The 20,699-nt window shown below is 43.4% G+C and overlaps 3 protein-coding genes across 11 annotated transcripts in view; 2 read left to right on the top strand and 1 right to left on the bottom strand.

The window, feature by feature from the left end:
- The window catches only part of cryz (crystallin, zeta (quinone reductase)), a 1,066,321-nt gene that overhangs the window by 698,482 nt on the left and 347,140 nt on the right, over positions 1-20,699 (top strand). The gene's annotated exons all lie outside the window — the stretch shown is intronic.
- The window catches only part of slc44a5b (solute carrier family 44 member 5b), a 412,477-nt gene that overhangs the window by 299,809 nt on the left and 91,969 nt on the right, over positions 1-20,699 (top strand). For 2 of the 8 annotated variants that reach the window (XM_078560644.1, XM_078560647.1), the window contains one exon: positions 5,397-10,190. The exons of 3 other annotated variants lie outside the window; for them this stretch is intronic. In XM_078560644.1, the coding sequence (XP_078416770.1) occupies positions 5,397-5,515 (119 nt within the window). In that variant the 3' untranslated portion in view covers positions 5,516-10,190. Of the gene's footprint in view, positions 1-1,180; positions 1,380-5,396; positions 10,191-20,699 lie in introns of those variants that run through there. 3 more of the 8 variants (XM_078560645.1, XM_078560648.1, XR_013579275.1) reach the window with 2 other exon arrangements.
- lhx8a (LIM homeobox 8a) overlaps positions 18,638-20,699 on the bottom strand; it is a 35,693-nt gene continuing 33,631 nt past the window's right edge. Inside the window, exon 9 of the mRNA XM_078560656.1 lies at positions 18,638-19,084. Coding sequence (XP_078416782.1) covers positions 19,008-19,084 — 77 coding nt within the window. The 3' untranslated portion in view covers positions 18,638-19,007. The remainder of the gene's footprint in view (positions 19,085-20,699) is intronic.

The raw sequence follows: 20,699 nt of genomic DNA, 5'->3' as shown, positions 1-20,699 counted from the left end.
AGTGTTCACCAGAAAGTTTACAGAACTATGTTCCGAGGGGCAAGATACTGGAGGGGGTTAACACACATGGGATGGTACCCCAAGTTTGAGATAATACAGAGATGATTATGGTGCACCTCGGGATTACTGTAATAAGCCCAGGCGTTCATTTTTCAGCCCATGAGTTCCAGCAGAGAAGGACAGGATGGGAAGGGGAGCGGGTGCAATTTTCTTTAGCACCCCTGGTCTGGGTGGGGAGGGGGGGAAATGACTAGGCTTTCTGCCATTGGTATATCGTCAATAGTGCATCATGAAATTTGGAGGTTTCCAGAGCGACTCTGAAACTTAAAAACAAAGAGATCCCAATACTCAACCTGGGAATAACTCAGAAGGCAAGCTTGGTGACATTGGAGAGAAAAGATTCCATTCTTTCAACAGCTTTGATGTTGGAACACCATTATCCACCATGGTAGGTGAAGTGTTGCTCAAGTTACTGCATGTCCAAGAGTTGGGTTGTTTATAACAGTTACCTTTTGACTTCTGGTTTAAAACTTTGACATCACCCCTCTTGGTGACTTCCTTGGCCTGTTGAGTTAATAGTTTGCTCCCGTGGCCATTATGTCCAGTTATATTTGGAACCCAAAGCACTGATGTGGAGCTCAGTTGGGCTGCTAATTGGGAGGCTCGGGAGCCTGTTACTCACTCCTGTTACAATTAGCTTTGAGATGTAGTGGGACATTGCTGATCCACGAGTTTGAATTTCAAGGTTTTAAAGCTTTACTGGTACCGTTTGGCATCCTTTAACACTTTTAATTTATTTTTGAAGCCAGCTGAGGCTGTAGTGGATTTGCTAGAGTTTCCCTGACCTTAGTTTCAGCTGATGATGCGTTTGATGTTGCTGCTTACTGAGTTCCTTAAACCTGCAATGATTAAAACATTAATAACTCAGCTTCACTAGCGCTGGCTTTGCATTTAATTGTCATTTTATTTAAGGCCTCCAAACGCCTTCTAACTTGTTATCTTGTGGTTTTCTTTCTGTTCCCCCTTTCCCATCCCTTTTTCAATTGTCACCTTTTATCACTTTCTCTCCCTGTCATCGGATTTATTTTGTTCCCACGCTCTCTCTCTCTCTCTCTCTTTGTCCCTCTGCCTTCTCTCCCCGTCCCCCCACTTTGCTTTGGCATGTTGCTAACTCACACAGGTGAAGATTTGGAGCGGAATGATGGATCAGCTGAGAAACCCTACTTCATGTCGCCTGAACTGCACAGAATCCTAGGACGGCAGGAATGGAGCCCGCGAAAGGCCAATGGATAGTTTGCTTGTGCTGAGCTGGTGCTGCACTGAACTCCTTGCCTCGCTAACTTTCTATTAATATATAGATATATAAATACACACTCACACTCAGTCACAAAAAAAACGCCTGGAAATAACCTGTCTTGGTGGGTGGCATTGAAACAAGTTTCGGGGCTTGTAAAATCCTAACTCTCAGAGTTCCAGCTTTTGATAACAATGAGAGAGAGGAAAGATAACTTTTCTCGGACAAAAACAGTCAGCATTTCACTGCAGTGGATTCTGTACTGGAAAAGCAGAGAGCTCACTCTCTGGCCATTAACTTTCTTAGAAACTATCAGATCCAGCTTCAGCACAAACTCCCAATAGTTACAATGTAGGAGTGTCATGATTTTCAGGTAGGAAATATATTTGGCCTCGAATTTTGCTGAAAAGAGAGACATTTCGCTGAAAACCTTTGGTCTTGTGTTCATCAGGACCAATACAAAAATGCCAAGTTTCAAACAATCACAATAGTTTATACTACAGGAGAAAAGGGTGCTGATTGGTTGGCAAGTTGACTCTGATTGGCCGGGGCATTGCTATGGAGAAAGCAACAGGGAATGATAGGCTCCCCAAGCTCCCAGGTAATTCAAAAAAAGGCACTGGGCTTAGACATATTCCTTTTGTTTGCGGAGAGTGGGTCCCTGTGTAAGAATGTGTGGCTTCTAGCCAGCATAAGTGAGTCACATTATGAACCTGACTGATTACCTTAAATTGGTTGTTGGCGTAGTTATTAGCACACTTCAGATTATTCAGTATGTGCTGCCCAATCGTGGAATCACATCTAGCAGTAGGCGTTAAATGTGGAATATGACGAGGAAAGTGTTCAAGCCTTGCACCTTTTTGAATTATTTGGAAGCTCGGAGACTCTATAGATCCCCCTTGTTTTCTCCATGGCAACACCTTGGACAGTCAGAGCCAACTTGCCAGCAATCAGCACCCTTTTCTCCTGCAGTATAAATTGAGGTGATCTTTTGAAATTTGGCATTCTTGTGTTTGTCCTGACGAGTGCAAGATGAAAAGCTTCACCAACTTGTGCCTCTTTTCAGCAATAGTCAAGTTCTGCACTACCAAGCAAATGTTTGTATATTAGGCCTTACAGAGGACCCATGTCTGTGACCCACGTGATGCCTGGCTTTACCCACTGATCTCTCTCTCTCTCTCTAACGCTCCATCTTTCCATGCTCCTGTCACGCAACAGGACATCCTAACTGTATATAAAATAAGAAACTATAATATGCAATAATGGTCTATATCAGGACTAGGGGAAGGGGTAGAGAATGGGGAGGGGAAGGTGGGGGCTTCATCCCCTCGTTGCAGTACCAGCAGGTCATGGCCCTGCGACACATAGCACACAGAAGAAGCCCTTCCCCCCACCCTCTCAGATTCGTGCCTAAAGCAAAGACCATAAGGCCGATGCCTTTTTGGAACAGTCAGCAATTTCCGATTTATTGGCCCAGAAATTGCTGGAATAATCATGGTGAGTCTACGACACAAGACATGACTGAGCATGTAAAAAAAAAGACAACCATTTGTGGCACGTTAGGGGGTTCCCCCCAAGTTGCTGCTCGATTTGAGTGGCTTTGCCATTCCCACACTGTCTGGGAAAGTGAAACAATAACCATCTCAGCTGAGCTCTTCTGTGGAGTGACATCTCCTGAAATGGCTGGATTTGCACTGGTAAATGCTCTGGAATCTCACCACTGCCATTTAGGGTTGGTCTTTAACATCATACAGGCCCTAGTACTAGCGAGGTTAATGTTCCTGACGGGAAACTCATCCAATCCAGCCCAGAAAAGGAACAACTGAAACTGTAAAATCTCATTCTTACAGGCAGCGAATGAGAAAACACAGAAACATAGAAAATTTACAGCACAGAAGGTCACTCAGCCCATCATGCCTGTACTGACCCGATCCCACTTTCCAGCTCGTTGCCTGTGTCGTTTGTTACAACTAATAAAAATTCAGTGACTCCATCCCAGCAATTTCTGGGCCAAGTGTTTTTTTTTCCTCTCCCCAGCTCGTATAGGATCGCAGGAATTTGTGCTGACTGTAAACTAAAGCCATTTGATCTTATTTTTTATTATTCTACAAACTCATCAGGGTGTCCTCCTGAAGGAAGGAGTTGGTTCTATCGCTAACTGTAGATATGACTCTCAGCAGAATACAGGAACAGGAGGAGGCCATTCAGCCCCTCGAGTCAGTTTGAAGCTCTTCCCCCATGATAACGGAAACTTACCTCTCTTAACAGGGGAAGGGAGGGTCCCTCAAACGCAAGGGGGGCATGTTTTACCTTTTCAGGGGCAATGGCAGTTGGGCTGAGGGATAGTAAAGAGGCAGGAGGTTTTTTTTGGTCCTTTATCTGATTTGGGACACCGGCAAAGTTGACACTTATTACACATTCCTTTTAGTCCATTAGAGAAAGTAGGGAGGGAACGTTGGGCTGGGGGGAGATTTTGGAAAAGCATCAGTGGCTGCGGGGGTGGGGGGGAGTGGTTAGAAATTTGGGTAAAGCGATAGGAGGGTGGGAGGGGGGGTGTTGAAAGGTAACAGACACACAACTAACCCATTCATTCCATACGAGATTACATCCCATCAGCCTTTATGTGTGAGGTCAGGCAGCGACAATGAGTCTGTAATATATTTGCCTTTATATATAAGTGCAGGGCTACACTCTTGTATAAATTTTTTTACTATTTCGAATGGATACAATTTTAATGCACATATTAGAAATGAGAAAGCAAAAAATACTTAGCTTTGCTGATCCTTTAAGCATTTGTACACAGTGTATGAATGCCATGATTATGGTGCTGCCTATATATATATTTATATTTATATATGTATATATATATTTATATATATATATACGATATATAAATATATGTATGTGTTTCTATGTATTATATTATATATATATAAAAAACTCCATGTTGCACTGTTGGTTTATCCAGACTAACAAAGGTTCTGTAGATACCGTGATTTATAATTGACTAGAGAATCTGGGTTTGTTGTCCATGGGGAACAGGAGGTTAGGGGGAGATTTGACCAAGCTGTAGGATGGTGTAGAGAGGGAGAAACTGTTTCCAGTGGCAGGAGGGTCGGGACACAGATCGAAGAGAATCAGTAAAAGAACCAGAGCGGGAGACGAGGAAAAGCTTATTTACGCAGGGAGTTGCTGTGATCTGGAAGGCGCTGCCTGAAAGGGCGGTGGAAGCAGATTCAATAATAATAATTATAACAAATAATTATCGGTTATTAATTAAATAATTGTTAATTATGATTATTAGATAGTAATAATTCAATAATAATTTTCAAAAGGGAATTGGATAAATACTTGAAAAGGAAACATTTGGAGGGCTATGAGGAAGAGCAGTGGCACTAATCGGAGAGCCCTACCAAAGAGCTGGCAGAGAGCTGAATTTGCTCTCATATTCAGTTCAAAATCTCCGCCACTTTCAGTGCGGAGAAGTAGAATGCCATCCAACCCAATTAACCCCTTGGAGGAAAGCAGAAACTGTCAGTAGAATCATGACGTAGTAAAGACTAACATTCCCAACAACAGATCATCGAGTCAAAGTTAACAGGGGATGGGAGTCTCAAAACTTGAGGAGGCCGTTCAGCCCCGTGAGCTTTCAATTACATCAGGGCTGAACTGCATCTTAACTATGTTGACCTTGGTTCTGTAACACTTAATATCCTTCCCCAACAAAACTATCAACCGAAGCCTTGAAAGCTTCAATTGACCCCCAATCTCAGCCATTTTTGGGGGAGAGAGTTCCAGGTTCCCACTACTTTTTGTGTGAAGAAGTGCTTCCTGGACTCGCCCCTGAACCTCGTTCTAATTTTCAGGTTATGCCCTCTTGTTCTGGGCTCCCCCCCCCCGCCCCTACCGTGGTTATTTTTAATTCAGCTCGATGGAAACTGGGCGACTTATTTCGGGTGGGGGAGAGTGGGTTTGTAATGACGTTGCAGTGAATTGTCATGTGCCCACATAACACCAGCCTTGAAACCAACTGGAGCTGATTTGTGAATGAATAATGAGATGCCGTTGCCCTATAATCACTGCCTATAATTCCTCTTCGTAGTGGAAGATTTAGAGAGAAACGATGGATCGGCAGACAGGCCATATTTCATGAGTAAAACGTTGATGAAGATTCTGAACATACGGAATCGAGCGGCTGAAGATGAGAAGCAGAGCCGTTGAAACCTGCCACAGGGACACACCCTCCCTTATCCATAAGCAAAAGGCCTACACCAACAACAACTTACATTTGTATAGCACCTTTAACATAGTAAGCCACCCCAAGGAGCTTCACAGGAGCATTATCCGTCTTTTGATGTATCCAAGTTATTTTCTGTTTTTGAGAAGATTACAGAAAGGCAACTCCTAACGAGCACCACAAGCCTCTTCTTCCTGAGAGTTTGGTTTGGTTTGGTTAGTAGCACCTCTGAGTGAGTCAGAATGTTTGTAGGTTTGAGGCCCACTCAAGTACATACTCACACTGGGACTCAGCTTGATGGGTACATAAAGCTGACACTCCCTGAATAGCCCGGCTCTAATTTTAAGATCGTGCCCCTTGTTTTGGGGGCACCCTCACCCTCATCAATTGTGGCATCGCGTCTCCGTAGATGCTGACGACTTTGATCAGTTACCTTGGAAACTCAACGCTCCTTGTGTGCTTTTTGCACACGGACTCGGTAGTGTTTGTGTTAATTAACATTTGCCTTGAAGTCTTGCAGATAGGATTTTAACACAAATACACTAATTGAAAACAGTGCAGAGAGGGAATCAAACCTCTCGAGAGGTTCATCCCGATATCATAGTGAATGGGGTGGCATTCATTAGTGCCCACCCAATCTCACACTCATACAATTGGGAGAGGCAAAAATACTAAAGAAATTCCCAGGACCAGTAACAGAAAAAATGCTTGGGAAAATGTCCTCTTTAACACTTTGACGTAACCAAAGTCAGTGTGGGTGATCACTGGGACTGTGCGTTTTCTATAAAGATCTACATGATATGATCTCTGCCCCAGACAGAAACCGATCCAACTCCCTCTTGAAGGTGACGCGAACACCTCACCAGCCAGAAACACATTCCAGAAGCTTCCTACTCCCTAGGAAATGGAAGGCCCACCCAACGCCCAGTCTGTTCCTACTCTCATACAGTTAAATTCCTGCCTCCTTCTCCTCCTCAGTCAGTTAAACTAGAATAGTTTATCAATAAGTTAATCAACCCAGACCTTTCATTAGTTCATATTCTTCCAGAAAATAACACCTGAGCATCTTACTGACTGGGGGACATGGTGTGTGGTTGCCATGACAATAGAAGACTCAGGGCCCATCTGGTTCACCTTCGATCATCCTGGTAATCATATGATCCAATGAGACTGGAGTTATTGACCAATCACGGTGATCGATCTCTTATCAGTGTCTCTATCAGACATGAAGTGAGGAAAACTCCCAGTGGGGGGTGTGGAGGGGGAGCTTTGGGAACCATAGGTCCAAAGTCACCTATTCCTCCACCTATGGCTCCCAAAACTCCCCGCCTCACCCCGCCCCCCCACTGGGGGTTTTACTCACCTCATGTCTGGAGTTGTTTTGATTCACTGATAGAGATTGATCACTGTGGTTGGTCAATAACTCCAGTCTCATTGGATCATATGATTACCAGGGTGATCCAAAGTAAACCTGATGGGCCCTGGGCCGTCAATTGTCCAGCAATTCCTATGTTCTTGTATCTGATGAATGGATAATCACATTATAGGGGTTATTATGTCCCTTTATGCGAAAAAAAAAACATCCCATTTCATTCCTCTTAAGCGCCAAGTTAACTCCAAAATCAGAATGATTCTGACTAGCTAAATCACATACTGGCAAGAACCAATGTAACAGTGAACTGTTTCCTCACTTGCTTGTTATAATCTGGAATGCGCTGCCTGAAGGAGCAATGGAAACAGAATCAATAATGAAGGGAATTGGATAAATATTATAAAAGGGAAAAGCTTGCAGGGCTATGGGGTAAAGAGCAGGTGAAGTGGGGCTGGTTGGATAGCTGTTTCACAGAGATGGCACAGATGAATGGTCTCTTGCACTGTGAAGATTTTGTGATCCTTGGAAATGGTCTTGTGCTCAGGGTACCACTTTAGTTGGTAACACTCTTGTTTCCGAATGAGGTTGTTGTGGGTCCGAGCCCTAATCCGGGGCACCTGTGTGTTGGTAGAGGTACTGTCCCTCGTACAAAAAGTTAAACTGAGGTCCCCTCTGCCAAGTTTAGTTGGGCATTAAATAATTGCAGGGTAATTAGTAGGAGTTCTCCAAGTGTCTGGGTCAAAACTTCTCCTCACCCTACATCGCAGAGTGTTATGGCACAGCTGATGGTAAATGCTGAGTTGTTCAAATCCCAAAGGGAAACTTGAAACAACTGCCACAACTTCTTTTGCAATTTGTATAAATTTCGAGATGCCTGCCTTGAATTCAGTAGTAATAAGACCACCAAGTCTTATAGATTTTTTTTTATAAAACTAGATTAAACATTTATTAACAGAAGAAATGATTTTAAATACATACATAGATCTATAAATTATCACTGTGATAATTTCTAAATCCTCTAATCAATCTAACTCCCAGTTACATTTTTGTTAAGGCAACAGTCAGACACATCGATTTTAAAAGACCCAGGCAAAGAAACATGACACCCTGAACAAGTCGAATTCAAGGGTGAAGTTTTCTTAACTTCAGTCCTTTGAAGACAGCAGCTTGAGGCATAGATGCTGAAGGCTTTTCACTTGTAAGATCTTAAAAATGCCTTCCCTTACACACAGTCTTCTCTTCTTTATATATATTTTCCTCTTTGAATGCAAATACCCATTGTTTCCCTATCTCTTTGGACCTTATCCCTCTAATAATAAAACCCTCTCATAGCACTAAGTTCTACCTGTAATCTTTGGGAAAAATAAGCACACAGTTTCTAAACTTCGCCTGGCTAGGTGACACATTTCACCCCTCCTTTGAAAACAATCTAGTCTGGTTTATTTCAAAATGCAAATGTTCCCTTGTCATCTATGTTTCTGAACTTCCCCATGTTTACCTAATTAACATTTCAAACCTAACCTCTCTTCTTACATCAAAGCACCCAGACTAGCTGCCTCTATTTCGATTAAATTTCTCACACACACACATAGATACATCCCACTATTACTCTATTTTACAATAAATTCCAATAATATGAGAATGACTATATCTTCTTGACACAGAGAAACAATAAACTTGCTCATTGTCAACAGTAGTGTCATAGAAAACAAAACCTGGAAAAAGGAAGTAACGTACCCTGAAATGGAACTTGTCACACATTGGAAGAGGAGGAGGCCATTCAGCCCCTCAAGCTTGTTCCACTATTCAAATATGGTGATCCATGTCTTAACTCCATCTACCCACCTCGGTGTTGTAACCCTGAATACCCTTTACCCAATAAAAATCTTTCAATCTCGGTTTTGAAATTTTTAATTGATCTTCAGCTGCAATAACGTTATGGGGGAAAGAATTCCTGATTTCCACGACCCTTTGTGTGAAGGAGCCCCTCCTGTCATCATCCCTGAACCACCCTAGCTCTAATTTTAAGGTCCTGCACATGTCCTGGAATCTCCTCCACCATAGTTTCCACTCCATTCCAAGTTATACCTGACGTGTTGAAATGTCGAGAATATCAAGCAGTTGCTGTGGAATATTTCCATGAATATATCCTGTGGGTGAGTTGGATGGTGATCAGAACTCCTTGTGTCTGCCCATAATACAGAGCCTCTATATGTTGTCTCTACTTGCGGGGGTGGGGGGTACATGGAGACCAGGGTGACTACAAGTCTTTTTTCTTGGGAGTCTCATTTCCTCAAATATCCCACCAGCTGGATCATCTGCAAATTTTGACTACAGCCCTTTGTAGTTTCTGGTTAGTTGGGGTGTTAATGGTTGGTGCTTGAAAGGTCGGTAGCCTTTTGAATTAGCGGCCCTGGAAGAGTGAGACGTGGGGATCGAGTGGATGAGCACTTCATGTGTTAGCAAGACAGCTGCTCTGCTCCATAAATGTAACCAGGGAGGGAATGAAACTCTTTCAATAATTTGGGACTGCTGTTAAAATGGTGGAGGTAAGTCAAGGGGTGGTGGTGACAGTTCATGTTTGTTTTTTGCCCTCATAGGCGCTAAGCTGCATTGGTCCAGAGTACTTCATGTGCTACGATCACATAATGTTGCCCACCGAAATGAACCAGGAGGGCCAGGCGCTTGCTTTGGGGTGCACTCAGGTACATCAGGGGGTCACCTGATCAATACAAATCCCGATTAGATTAAGCAGGTCAGACATAATGTCCTTAAAGGAATCAAAACAGAAAATGCTGGAGAACCCTCAGCAGATTCAGAGTTAACGGCGCGAGTCCGCACGACTTCTTCAGATCGTCCTTAAAGGAATCCGGCCGATTCCTCAATCCCCGCTCCCCCTTTTGTGTGTTGACATAACCAGTCATTATTACAAGGGGCCAAATTCAGGTCGTCAGGCCTCAGTTATCCTAACTCGCTAATCTTACCAATGTTTTATATATATATTAACAGGTCGGTTTATTTGTACTGTTATTACACACCAAGCCGATCATTTGCATGAAAATTTGAAGCTTTAAAACCTTAACTTATGCTTCTGCTGTGCAGAAATCCGACTGATTTTGGCATAAATATTTTGTGTGATTAACTTTGAATGTGTTTGCTATTTGACTCAATGTATTGTCCCTCAGAGCTCTGTAATTATAAATTTCCTTACCGTGCTGTGTTTTATTCAACAGCAGTGATGATGATGCATTGAAATATTTACATTTAATAAACTTTTTCGATAATAAGGGTGTCGATTGTTTTACACTCTTGGCTTTCGAACGTGGGCAGGGATAGTCTCTCCCTCGAGCCCGCCCACACTCTCGATGAATGAAGTATCGTGATTATCCTGCTCTCCCTCTTCCCCAGTCACACTACTCCATCTCCCCCAACCCCAAGCCCCCTGCATAGGGAGAGGCAAAACACCAGAGGAACACCCAAGACCAATAAAGGAGCCACACTCTGGAAAATAGCTGCCTCATTCTTCTTCGGCTGATCAAAACCAGTGCAAAAGATCACAAAGACTACATGTTATCTATAAGGACCTACCCAGACAGGAACCAATCTAACTCCGTCTTTGAAGGTGATACAGCGATTCAGCAGACACCACACTGGCTGTAAATTACTGAAGCTTCCTGCTCTCTGGGAAGTGAAGACCCACTCAACATCCAGCCTATTCCTACTCCGAAAGAGTTTAAATTCCTGTCTCCCCCCTCAATCTGTTAAACTGGAATAATTTATCAACAGGTCAATCTATACAACAGTAAGTGTACACTGTTCTACAGTACCGAGATCTTTGACCCTATTTAGTAAATCAAAATGTTTGAGCAGAGGGGCAGCAGAGAGGCAGTGCTGCACTGTCAGAGGGGCAGCAGAGAGGGAGTGCTGCACTGTCAGAGGGGCAGCAGAGAGGGAGTGCTGCACTGTCAGAGGGGCAGCAGAGAGGGAGTGCTGCACTGTCAGAGGGGCAGCAGAGAGGGAGTGCTGCACTGTCAGAGGGGAAGCAGAGAGGGAGTGCTGCACTGTCAGAGGGGCAGCAGAGAGGGAGTGCTGCACTGTCAGAGGGGAAGGTCAGTGGATGAGCAGTGGCAGGCGTTTAAACAGATATTTCATAACGCTCAGCAAAAATTTATCCTGGTCAAAAAGGACCCGATGAGAAGGATGAACCATCCAAGGTCAAAAGTGGGTATCTAATCAAAAATGAAGGCATACAAAGCAGCAAAAACTAGTGGTCGGCCAGAGGATTAGGATTTTTTTTTTTTAGGAACAGCAGCAGAGACTAAAAAGCTAATAAAGAGGGAGGAAATTGATTATGAAAGTAAATTGGCAAGAAATATAAAAACAAACATCAAGAGCTTCAACTGGTATATAAAAAGAGTGGTTAAAGTGAGCATGGGACCCTTGGAGGATGTGACTGAAGAATTGATCATGGGGAAATGGCAGATAATCTAAACCAATATTTTGCATTAGTCTTCACGGTGGAGGACACTATAAACATCCCAAAGGTCAGATAAGCAAAGAGCTAACGGGAGGAAAGATCTTGTAACAGTCTCTATCACGAGGAACAAAGTATTTGACAAACTAATGGGACTAAAGGCAGACAAGTCGCCAGGACCTGATGGCCTGAATCCAAGGGTTTTAAAGGAAGTGGCTGCAGAGATAGTGGAGGCATTGGTCAAAATATTCCAGAACTCATTGGGTTCCGGGAGGATCCCAGCAGATTGGAAAACCGCTAATGTGACCCCCTTGTTCAAGGGTCAGACAAAAAGCAGGAAACTATAGGTCAGTCAGCCTAACGTGTGTCACTGGGAAAATGCTAGAGTCCATTATTAAGCAAGAAATAGCAGGGCATTTAGAAAAGCTTAACGCAATCAAACAGAGTCAACATGGTTTTGTGAAAGGGAAATCATGTTTGACAAATTTGCTAGAGTTCTTTGAAGATATAACAAGCAGAGTTGATAAAAGGGGAACCATAGATGTAGTGTACTTGGATATCTAGAAGGCATTTGATAAGGTGCCACATAAAAAGGTTATTGCACAAGACAGGTGCTCACGGTATTGGGGGGTAATGTATTAGCGAGGATTGGTTAACACACAGAAGACAGGGTTGGGATTAATGGGTCTTTTTCAGGTTGGAAAGACATAACTAGTGGAGTGCCACAAGGATCAGTCCCAGGGCTTCAATTATTTACTATCTATATTAATGACTTGGAGGAGGGGGGGAAGACTGTATTGTATCCAAGTTTGCTACTGATACAAAAATAGGTGGGAGGGCATAAGGAATCTGCACGGGGATATAGACAGCTTGAGAGAGTGGGTGAAAACTTGGCAGATGGAGTTTAATGTAGGAAAGTGTGAGGTCATGCACTTTGGTAGGAAGAATCAAAAGGCAGACTATTATTTAAATGGGGACAGACTCCAAAAAAGTGCAGCAGAGGGGGATCTGGGCATTTTTGTGCATGAAACAAAAAAGTTAGTATGGAGGTGAAGCAAGTGATTAAGGCGGCAAATGGAATTTTAGCCTGTATTGCTTGGGTGTTGGAGTTTAAAAATAAGGTAGTAACAACTGTACAGGGTGTTAGTGAGGCCACACCTGGAGTACTATGTACAGGTTTAGTCCCCATATTCAAGAAAGGATATACTGGCATTGGAGGCAGTTCAAAAGAGATTCATTAGGCTGATTCCTGGGATGACGGTTGACTTATCAAGAATGACTATACAGGTTAAGCCTTTATTCATTAGTGTTTAGAAGAATGAGAGGTGATCTTATGGGAACGTACAAGATTCTGAAGTGGCTTGACAGGGCAGATGTTGAGATGATGTTTTCACTAATGGGGGAATCTTGAACCAGGGGACATAGTCACAGAATAAGGGGACACTCAGAAGAAATTCGTCTGTATCTCAAGGAGGGTAGTGAATGTCTGGAATTCTCTACCTCAGAGTTGTGGAGGTTAGCTCAAAGTATTTAAAGAGGTAGATAGATTTTTGAAATATCAGGGAGTTGAAGGCTATGAGGAGCTGGCACAAAAGAGGAGTTGAGGCCTGGGGCAGATCAGCCATGACCTTATTGAATGGCCTACCCTTGCTCCTATTTCTTATGTCCTTTATGTGCTTATCTAGCTTTCCCTTAAATGCATCTATACTACATACTTCAACACTGAGCTCTACATTCTCACCATCCTCTGGGTAAGGAAGTTTCTCCTGAATTCCTTATTGGATTTATTAGTGGCTACGCAGATGGCCCCTGGCTCCAATCTCCCCACAAGCAGAAATAGGTTTTCTACATCTTATGGGGTAGAAATGGTGGTGTAGTGGTAGTATCACTGGATTAGTAATTCAGAGGCCTAGGCTAATCTTCTGGGAGTGCAGTTTCAAGTCCCATCACAGTAGCTTGTGGAATTTAATCCAGTTAATTAATTCGGGATTTGAAATCTAGTCTCAGTAATGGGGACCATGAAACCATCATCATAAAACCCATCTAAATCTATCATCTTTACCTAGTCTGGCCTACATGTGACTCCAGACCCCCACAACTATGTGGTTGACTCTTAACTGCCCTCCAAAATGGCCTAGCAAGCCACTCAGTTCAAAGACAATCAGGGATGGGCAAAAGATGCTAGCTGTACCAGTGACATCCGCATCCCATGGAAGGATAAATTAAAAAGTGTTTTTCAAAAAAAAGACTTCTATCCAACTATTTTTCAAGTCTTCTCTTTTCTAAAGAAATGAGCAGACTTGGGCTCTATCTATCCAGTTAGCTGTTACCTTCCACTTCTGGGAAGATTCTCAAATCTTTTGCAGACCCCCTCCAGTGCCTTCTTTTTTGTAATATAGAGACCAGTACCAGCACTTGCACATATTCCAAGTATAGTCTAGTTAAGGGTCAATACAAATTTACCATGACACACGCATGTGTCATTGGAATAATCCACCTTGCTGGCTCCTCTGAAAATAAGCCCCTGATGCAAATTTGGGCCGGTATATGGATGCTCGTTTGCTTTGTTGAAGTGTTGTTGCTGGAAGCCAGAAATACAGCATCGACTTCTGCAGCTGCCCAAACCCGTGGACAGTCAGGGAAGAGTTACAGGCATAAACCAGGAGGGTTAAATTAGCACAAGCCAACCACCTAAAAGTCACTATTTGAAACCTAACAGATGCAGCATTCATCACAAATGTAGAAACAGAAAATTTACAGCACAAGGGACCATTTGGTCCATTACATTTGTACTAACCATTTAACAAGGAACAAAAATTAAATTTATTTTTGGATAGTTCCTCATCCGAGCCATTGTTACTTTCAGATCCCTTCAGAGATGGGCTTTGGTAAGGCCACATCTGGAATACTGCGTATCGTATTGATCACCTTATTTAAGGAAAGATACAAATACATTAGCAGTTCAGGGAAGGTTTACCAGATTGACACCTGGATTGGGTGGATTGTCATATGAGGAAAGGCTGGACATACTAGGCTTGTATCTGCTGGAGTTAAGAGTAAGAGGCAACTTGATTGAAACATAAGATCCTGAGGGGACTTCACAAGATGAACGTGGAAAAGATGTTTCCTCTTTTGGGAGACTCTAGAACTTGGGGTCACTTTCAAAATAAGGGGTCGCCCATTTAGGACGGAGATGAGGAAAAGTTTTTTCTGGGGGGTTGAGACACTTTGGAATTCTCTTCCACAAAAGGTGATTGAGGCAGAGTCTTTGAATACCTTAAGGCAGAGGTAGATTGATTCTTGATAAGCAAGGGAGGTGAAAGGTTATCAGGTGTAGGTAGGAATACAATGTTAAAATCAGATCAGCCATGATCTTATTGAATGGCAGAGAAGGCTTGAGGGGCCAAGTGGCCCACTCTTGCTCCCAATTCATATGTAAATTTGAATGTACATACATATTCATATTTTCAGACTATTTCAATGATCTCCTGTCTGGCCTCCAACTTTGTAATCTTCCTAAACTTGAACTCATCCAAATCACTGTTGCCTATAACCTAACTTGCATCACACGTCAGTCATCCATTACCTGTGCTCATTGACCCACATTGGCTTCTGGACTCGCAAAACACAAAATTCTCATACTTACAATCATATCCCTCCAGGTCCTTGCATTTTTCCTGCCCCCACATCATTTGTGACTTCCTTTACCCCCATAACCTTCATGCCTTCCAATTCTGGACTCCTCCAAATCCCCAACTGCTTCACCATAGAAGCTGGACCTTCAGCTGCATTAGCCCCGAGCTTTAGAATTCTCACTCACTGTGCTCTGGCTTGTTCCTTAGAACCTGCCTCCTTGTCTAATACCTTTTTCAGTATTTATGAAATGTGTTTGGAATTCCTGGATGTGTGAAAGGCAAAAGAAAGGCTTACATTTACTGTCTATGGGACGGAAATTTATACTGATGCTAGGACTTGTTTGCATTTCCAATCTTCAGAATTTGTAAGAGGTGAAGTATGAATGCAAGCTTGCTTTCTGTCACATCACAAGGCATCTTGCATCAGGATCTCTGCCAACTTTCCATCCCACTCCCTTCCCCAGTCTCTGCAACTCGATCAGTCATCGCAGCTCCAGGAGTTCCTCAGGGTAGTGTCCTAGGCCCAACCATCTTCAGCTGCTTCAATTACCTTCCTTCCATCATAAGGTCACATTCACTGAGAGGTGTCAGCTGTGGCTCAGTTCATAGCACCCTCGCCTTTGAATCAGAGGGTTGTGGGATCATGTCCCACTCCCGGAAACCAAGAACTGTGAATGTACTCGAAAGAGTTACATGCGATCTGTTGATAACTCGAAAGAGTTACTAAATTACAGTGTTAGAGGTGTCAGCTGTGGCTCAGTTCATAGCACCCTCGCCTTTGAATCAGAGGGTTGTGGGTTCACGTCCCACTCCCGGAAACCAAGAACTGTGATTGTACTCAAAAGAGTTGCAATCTGTGACTGTTGATAACTCGAAAGAGTTTCACTGATGATTGCACGATGTTCAGCACCATTTGCAACTCCTCAGATACTGAAGCAGTCCATGCCCAAATGCAGCAAGAACTGGACAACATCCAGGCTTGGGCTGACAAGTGGCCAGTAACATTCACACCACACAAGTGCCAGGCAATGACCATCTCCAATAAGAGAGAATCCAACCATTGCCCCTTGATGTTCAAAAGCATTGCCATGGCATATGGGACACTTGCCTTTATCAATCGAGGCATAGATTACAAAAGTAGGGAGGTCATGTTGGAGTTGTATAGAACCTTGGTGAGGCCATAGCTGGAGTACTGTGTGAAGTTCTGGTCACAACATTATAGGAAGGATGTGATTGCACTGGAGGGGGGTGCAGATGAGATTCACCAGGATGTTGCCAAGGATGAAACATTTAAGTTATGAGGAGAGGTTGGATAGACTTGGGTTGTTTTTGTGGGAGCAAAGAAGACTGAGGGGCGACCTGATCGAGGTGTACAAGATTATGAGGGGCATGGACAGGGTGGATAGGGAGTAGCTGTTCCCTTTAGTTGAAGGGTCAGTCACAAGGGGGCATAAGCTCAAGGTGAGGGGCAGGAGGTTTAGTGGGGGGGGATGTGAGGAAAAACTTTTTTACCCAGAGGGTGGTGACGGACTGGAATGCACTGCCTAGGAGGGTGGTGGAGGCGGGTTGCCTCACATCTTTTAAAAAGTACCTGGATGAGCACTTGGCACATCATAACATTCAAGGCTATGGGCCAAGTGCTGGTAAATGGGATTAGGTAGATAGGTCAGGTGTTTCTTACGTGTCAGTGCAGACTCGATGGTTCAAAGAGTCTTTTCTGCACTGTGATTGTGTGAATCCCCCATTATCAATATCCTGGGCATTATTATTGACCGAAACCTGAACTGGACTAGTTATATAAATGCTTTGGCTACAAGAGCAGGTCAGAGGCTAGGAATCGTGCGATTAGTAAATCACCTCCTGACTCCCCAAAGCCTGTCCACCATCTACAAGGCAGAACTAGGGAATGTGATGGAATACTCCTCACTTGCCTGGATGAATGCAGTTCCCACAACACTCAAGAAGCTTGACACTGTTCAGGACAAAGTAGCCCACTTGATTGGCACCACATCCACAAACATTCACTCCCTCAAACACCAACACAGTAGCAGCAGTGTGTACCACCTATAAGATGCACTGCAGGAATTCACCAAGGCTCCTTTGACAGTTGACCACTGCCATCTAGAAGGACAAGGGCAGTGGGTACATGGGAACATCACCACCTGCAAGATCACCTCCAAGTCACTCACTATCCTGACTTGGAAATATATCGCCGTTCCTTCACCGTCACTGGGTCAAAATCCTGGAACACTCTCCCCAACAGGGCCATAGGTGTACCTACACCACATGGACTGCAGCGGCACAAGGCAGCAGCTCACCAGCACCTTCGAGGGCAACAAATGCTGGCCTAGCCAGCAAAGCCCACATCCCATGAATGAATAAAAAAAATTCCCCCTCACTCCATGGAGGACAGGTGATAAACCTACCACTAACATGCTATTAGAGGATGATCTGAAATATGATAAGGCTGCAGGAGAATTGAGACCATAATCTTTTTCATTCAATAGTACAAATCAAGCTATTAAAGAATGGGGGAAAAGTGGAAGGCTTAATATGAAAAGCTGCATGGAAACAAACATTTATATAACACCTTTCATGCAGTAAAGTGCCTTGAAATGTTTTACAAGAGCAAGTACCAAACAAAATTAGACACAATCACAAGGAAGTGTTAGTGCAGCTGACCAACAGTTTGGTCAAATTATTAGACTTTAAAAAGGAGGGAGTGGAGAGGCAGGGGGTTTAGAGAGAGAATTCTGGAGCTTGGCCAAGGTGACTGTGCCTTCAGTCGTCAATGGAAAAATAAATCAGATGTGCAAGAGCCAGAGTCGATGGAGGCGGAGGAGGTGGCAGAACTAGAATGGCTGCGAGCATGAAGCACAATCTCCATGAGAAGCAGTTAGTGTCTTTTGGAGATCAAGGGGGGTTTTCAGATCCCTTCAGAGATGGGCTTTCCCCACCCCCATTTAAAAAAAGGACAGGTTTCCATCTCATACCTAGAAGAATCAATATAACAATCAACACAATGACAAAGCCCTCGAAACAGTTTCAAACAAATAAAGGTAGTCACTGGTCACTAATAAATGGAGTAAGGAATTTGGGAGAAACTCCTTTGTTCAGACACTGGTGAGGGCAGAACTTGCTACCACAGCTGGGGAGTGGTTGAGGCAAAGAACATAGATGCACTAAAGGGGAAGCTAGATAAATATCAGAGGGAGAAAGTAGTAAAACATTGACGGGATGGATGAAGGCTCAGCGATCATAAGAAGTAGTAGGCTATTTGGCTCAGAGCCTACTCCACCATTCAATAAGATCATTGCTGATCGGTTTATGGCCTTAACTTCATTTTTCTGATGTGCCCCATATGCATATGTGGTGGATAAACACCAGCATGGACTAGTTGGGCCAAATGGCCTGTTTTGCACTGTAAATTTTATGTAATTAATCATCTTTCTACTATAGATTATGCTTCAAACATCTAACCAGCTAGCAAATACATCAAGATTATCCTTGGCACAGGACCATTGCAACCATGGGATAGCAAGAACTCTACTAAATTGAGCCTTAAGCATCAGTAGCAAACATTTATTTTCTTTTTAGTCCAGAATTCAACATTGGTGCAACAGAAACTACATTAACAGATAACAGGACTTCTTACAAATTCTTTTCCTTGAATAATCAAGTGAACTGTATAAAACACAGATAGGGCTTGCAAACACTCGATATACTCTATAACAATAACTTACCAATATAAACTAGCGTTAACATTTACACTACAGTCAAGGTTGTAAACATTTGGCACATTAGTAACCAAAATAGGACTTTTAATTGATCAAAAAGTGCTCCACTAGACGCCAATAAATAGGAAAATGGGTTGGGGGAAAAAGTTTCTCATCTGCAACTCTTCAAAAAGTGGATTGAAACACAGTAGATTAATGCACTTTGCATTTATCTGCCAACCTGAATATTAAACAAAATCAATTTCTGATTGAAGGAAGTCAAGCATGGCCCATGGGAAGTTGCGTCATTGCGCGAGATGGAAGAGGTCGAAGTCCCAGTGATGTTGGCGAGTGAGCTGTTAACAGGATCAAGAGATTAGGTTTTGTTAAGACATGACTAAAAATATTTACAAGATTCGACAAAAATTAGAACACAAAATAGGAACATGAGAAATTTCAGCAAGAGTATCCACACTGCCCAAGTATGCTCAGTCAGCATTTTTATTTTCATTTATTCAAGGAAAGTGGGTGCCATTAGCAGTGGACCTGCTTTCTTGAACAGTGGCAGTCCGTGTGGTGATGGTACTCCCACAGCATCATCAGGGAAGCAGGTGCAGGGTCTGGACCCCAATGATGAAGGCTGCTGCCCTCGCCCTGCAAGGTTGTGGTTTTGGTTGGTGCTCCGAGAAGCCTTGGTGAGTTGCTGCTAATTTATACCACTTGTATCAGCTCAATGGGCAACTCCAACTTCTGAGTCAGGAGGTTGCAAGTTCAATACCCACTCCAAAAAACTTGTGCACAAAAACTAGGGACACGACAGTCCCAGGGATTAATGAAAGGGTGCAGCCTTGGCCAACTACCATGGAGCAGGCTCCATGTTTTATTCTTAAAACATCCTTCTGGAGTGCTACACTGTCAGAGGTGCCATTTTTGCCAGAGGTGTGCCCTCTCATGTTACAAGATTCCAGAGCAGGGAGGTTCTCCCCCATTGGCCAAAATTCATCCCTCAACCAACTTGGGCTGAAAATCTCTGATCATTACCACATTGCTATTGTGGGAGCTTGCTGTACATAAATTGGTTGTTGAATTTTCCTACATTACAACAGTGACTACATCACAAAGTACATGGGTGCCCTGAGGCTGTGAAATGAACTCTTTACAGTTTAAAAATTATTTAATGGGATGTGGGTGTCACTGGCAAGGCCAGCAGTTGTTACCCACTCCAAATGGGTAACTCCAATTGAACTGAATGGCTTGCTAGGCCATTTCAGAGGGCAGTTTAAGAGTTAGCCACGTTGCTGTGGGTCTGGAGTCACATGCAGGCCATAGGCAGGATGGCAGGGTCATAAGAAATAGGAGCAGACCATTAGGCCCCTCGAGCCTGCTCCGCCATTCAATAAGATCATGGCTGATCTAGTGTTGCGATTTCCACATTCCCATCTAACCCCGATAACCTTAGATTCTTGTTAGGCAAGGGAATCAATCTACCTTCCTCTGCCTTAAAAATATTCAATGACCCCCACCTCCACCACCCTCTGAGGCAGAGAATTCCAAAGTCGCACAACACAAAAAAATTCTCATCTCTGTCCTAAAAGGGCCACCCCTAATTTTAAAACAGTGCCCCCGAGTACCGGACTCACCCACAAGAGGAAACATCCTTTCAACGTCCACCTTAAGGTCGTTCAGGATCTTGTACATTTCAATCAAATCACCCCTCACTCTTTTAAACTTGTGGAAAGAAGCCCAGTCTGTCCAACCTTTCCTCATAAGGCAACCCACTCATTCCAGATATCTAGTAAACCTCCTCTGAACCGCCTCCAGTGAATTTACATTCTTCCTTAAATAAGGAGACTAAAACTGCACAGTGCTCGAGGTGTGGTCTCACAAATGCCCTGTATAACTGAAGCATAACATTCTTACTTTTATGTTCAATCCCCGTCGTAATAAAAGATAACATTCCTTTAGCCTTAA

Source organism: Cetorhinus maximus, chromosome 17 (genome assembly GCF_964194155.1).
Source record: "Cetorhinus maximus chromosome 17, sCetMax3.hap1.1, whole genome shotgun sequence".
NCBI classification, from domain to species: Eukaryota; Metazoa; Chordata; class Chondrichthyes; order Lamniformes; family Cetorhinidae; genus Cetorhinus; species Cetorhinus maximus.
This window is presented reverse-complemented; position numbering and strand designations above follow the sequence as displayed.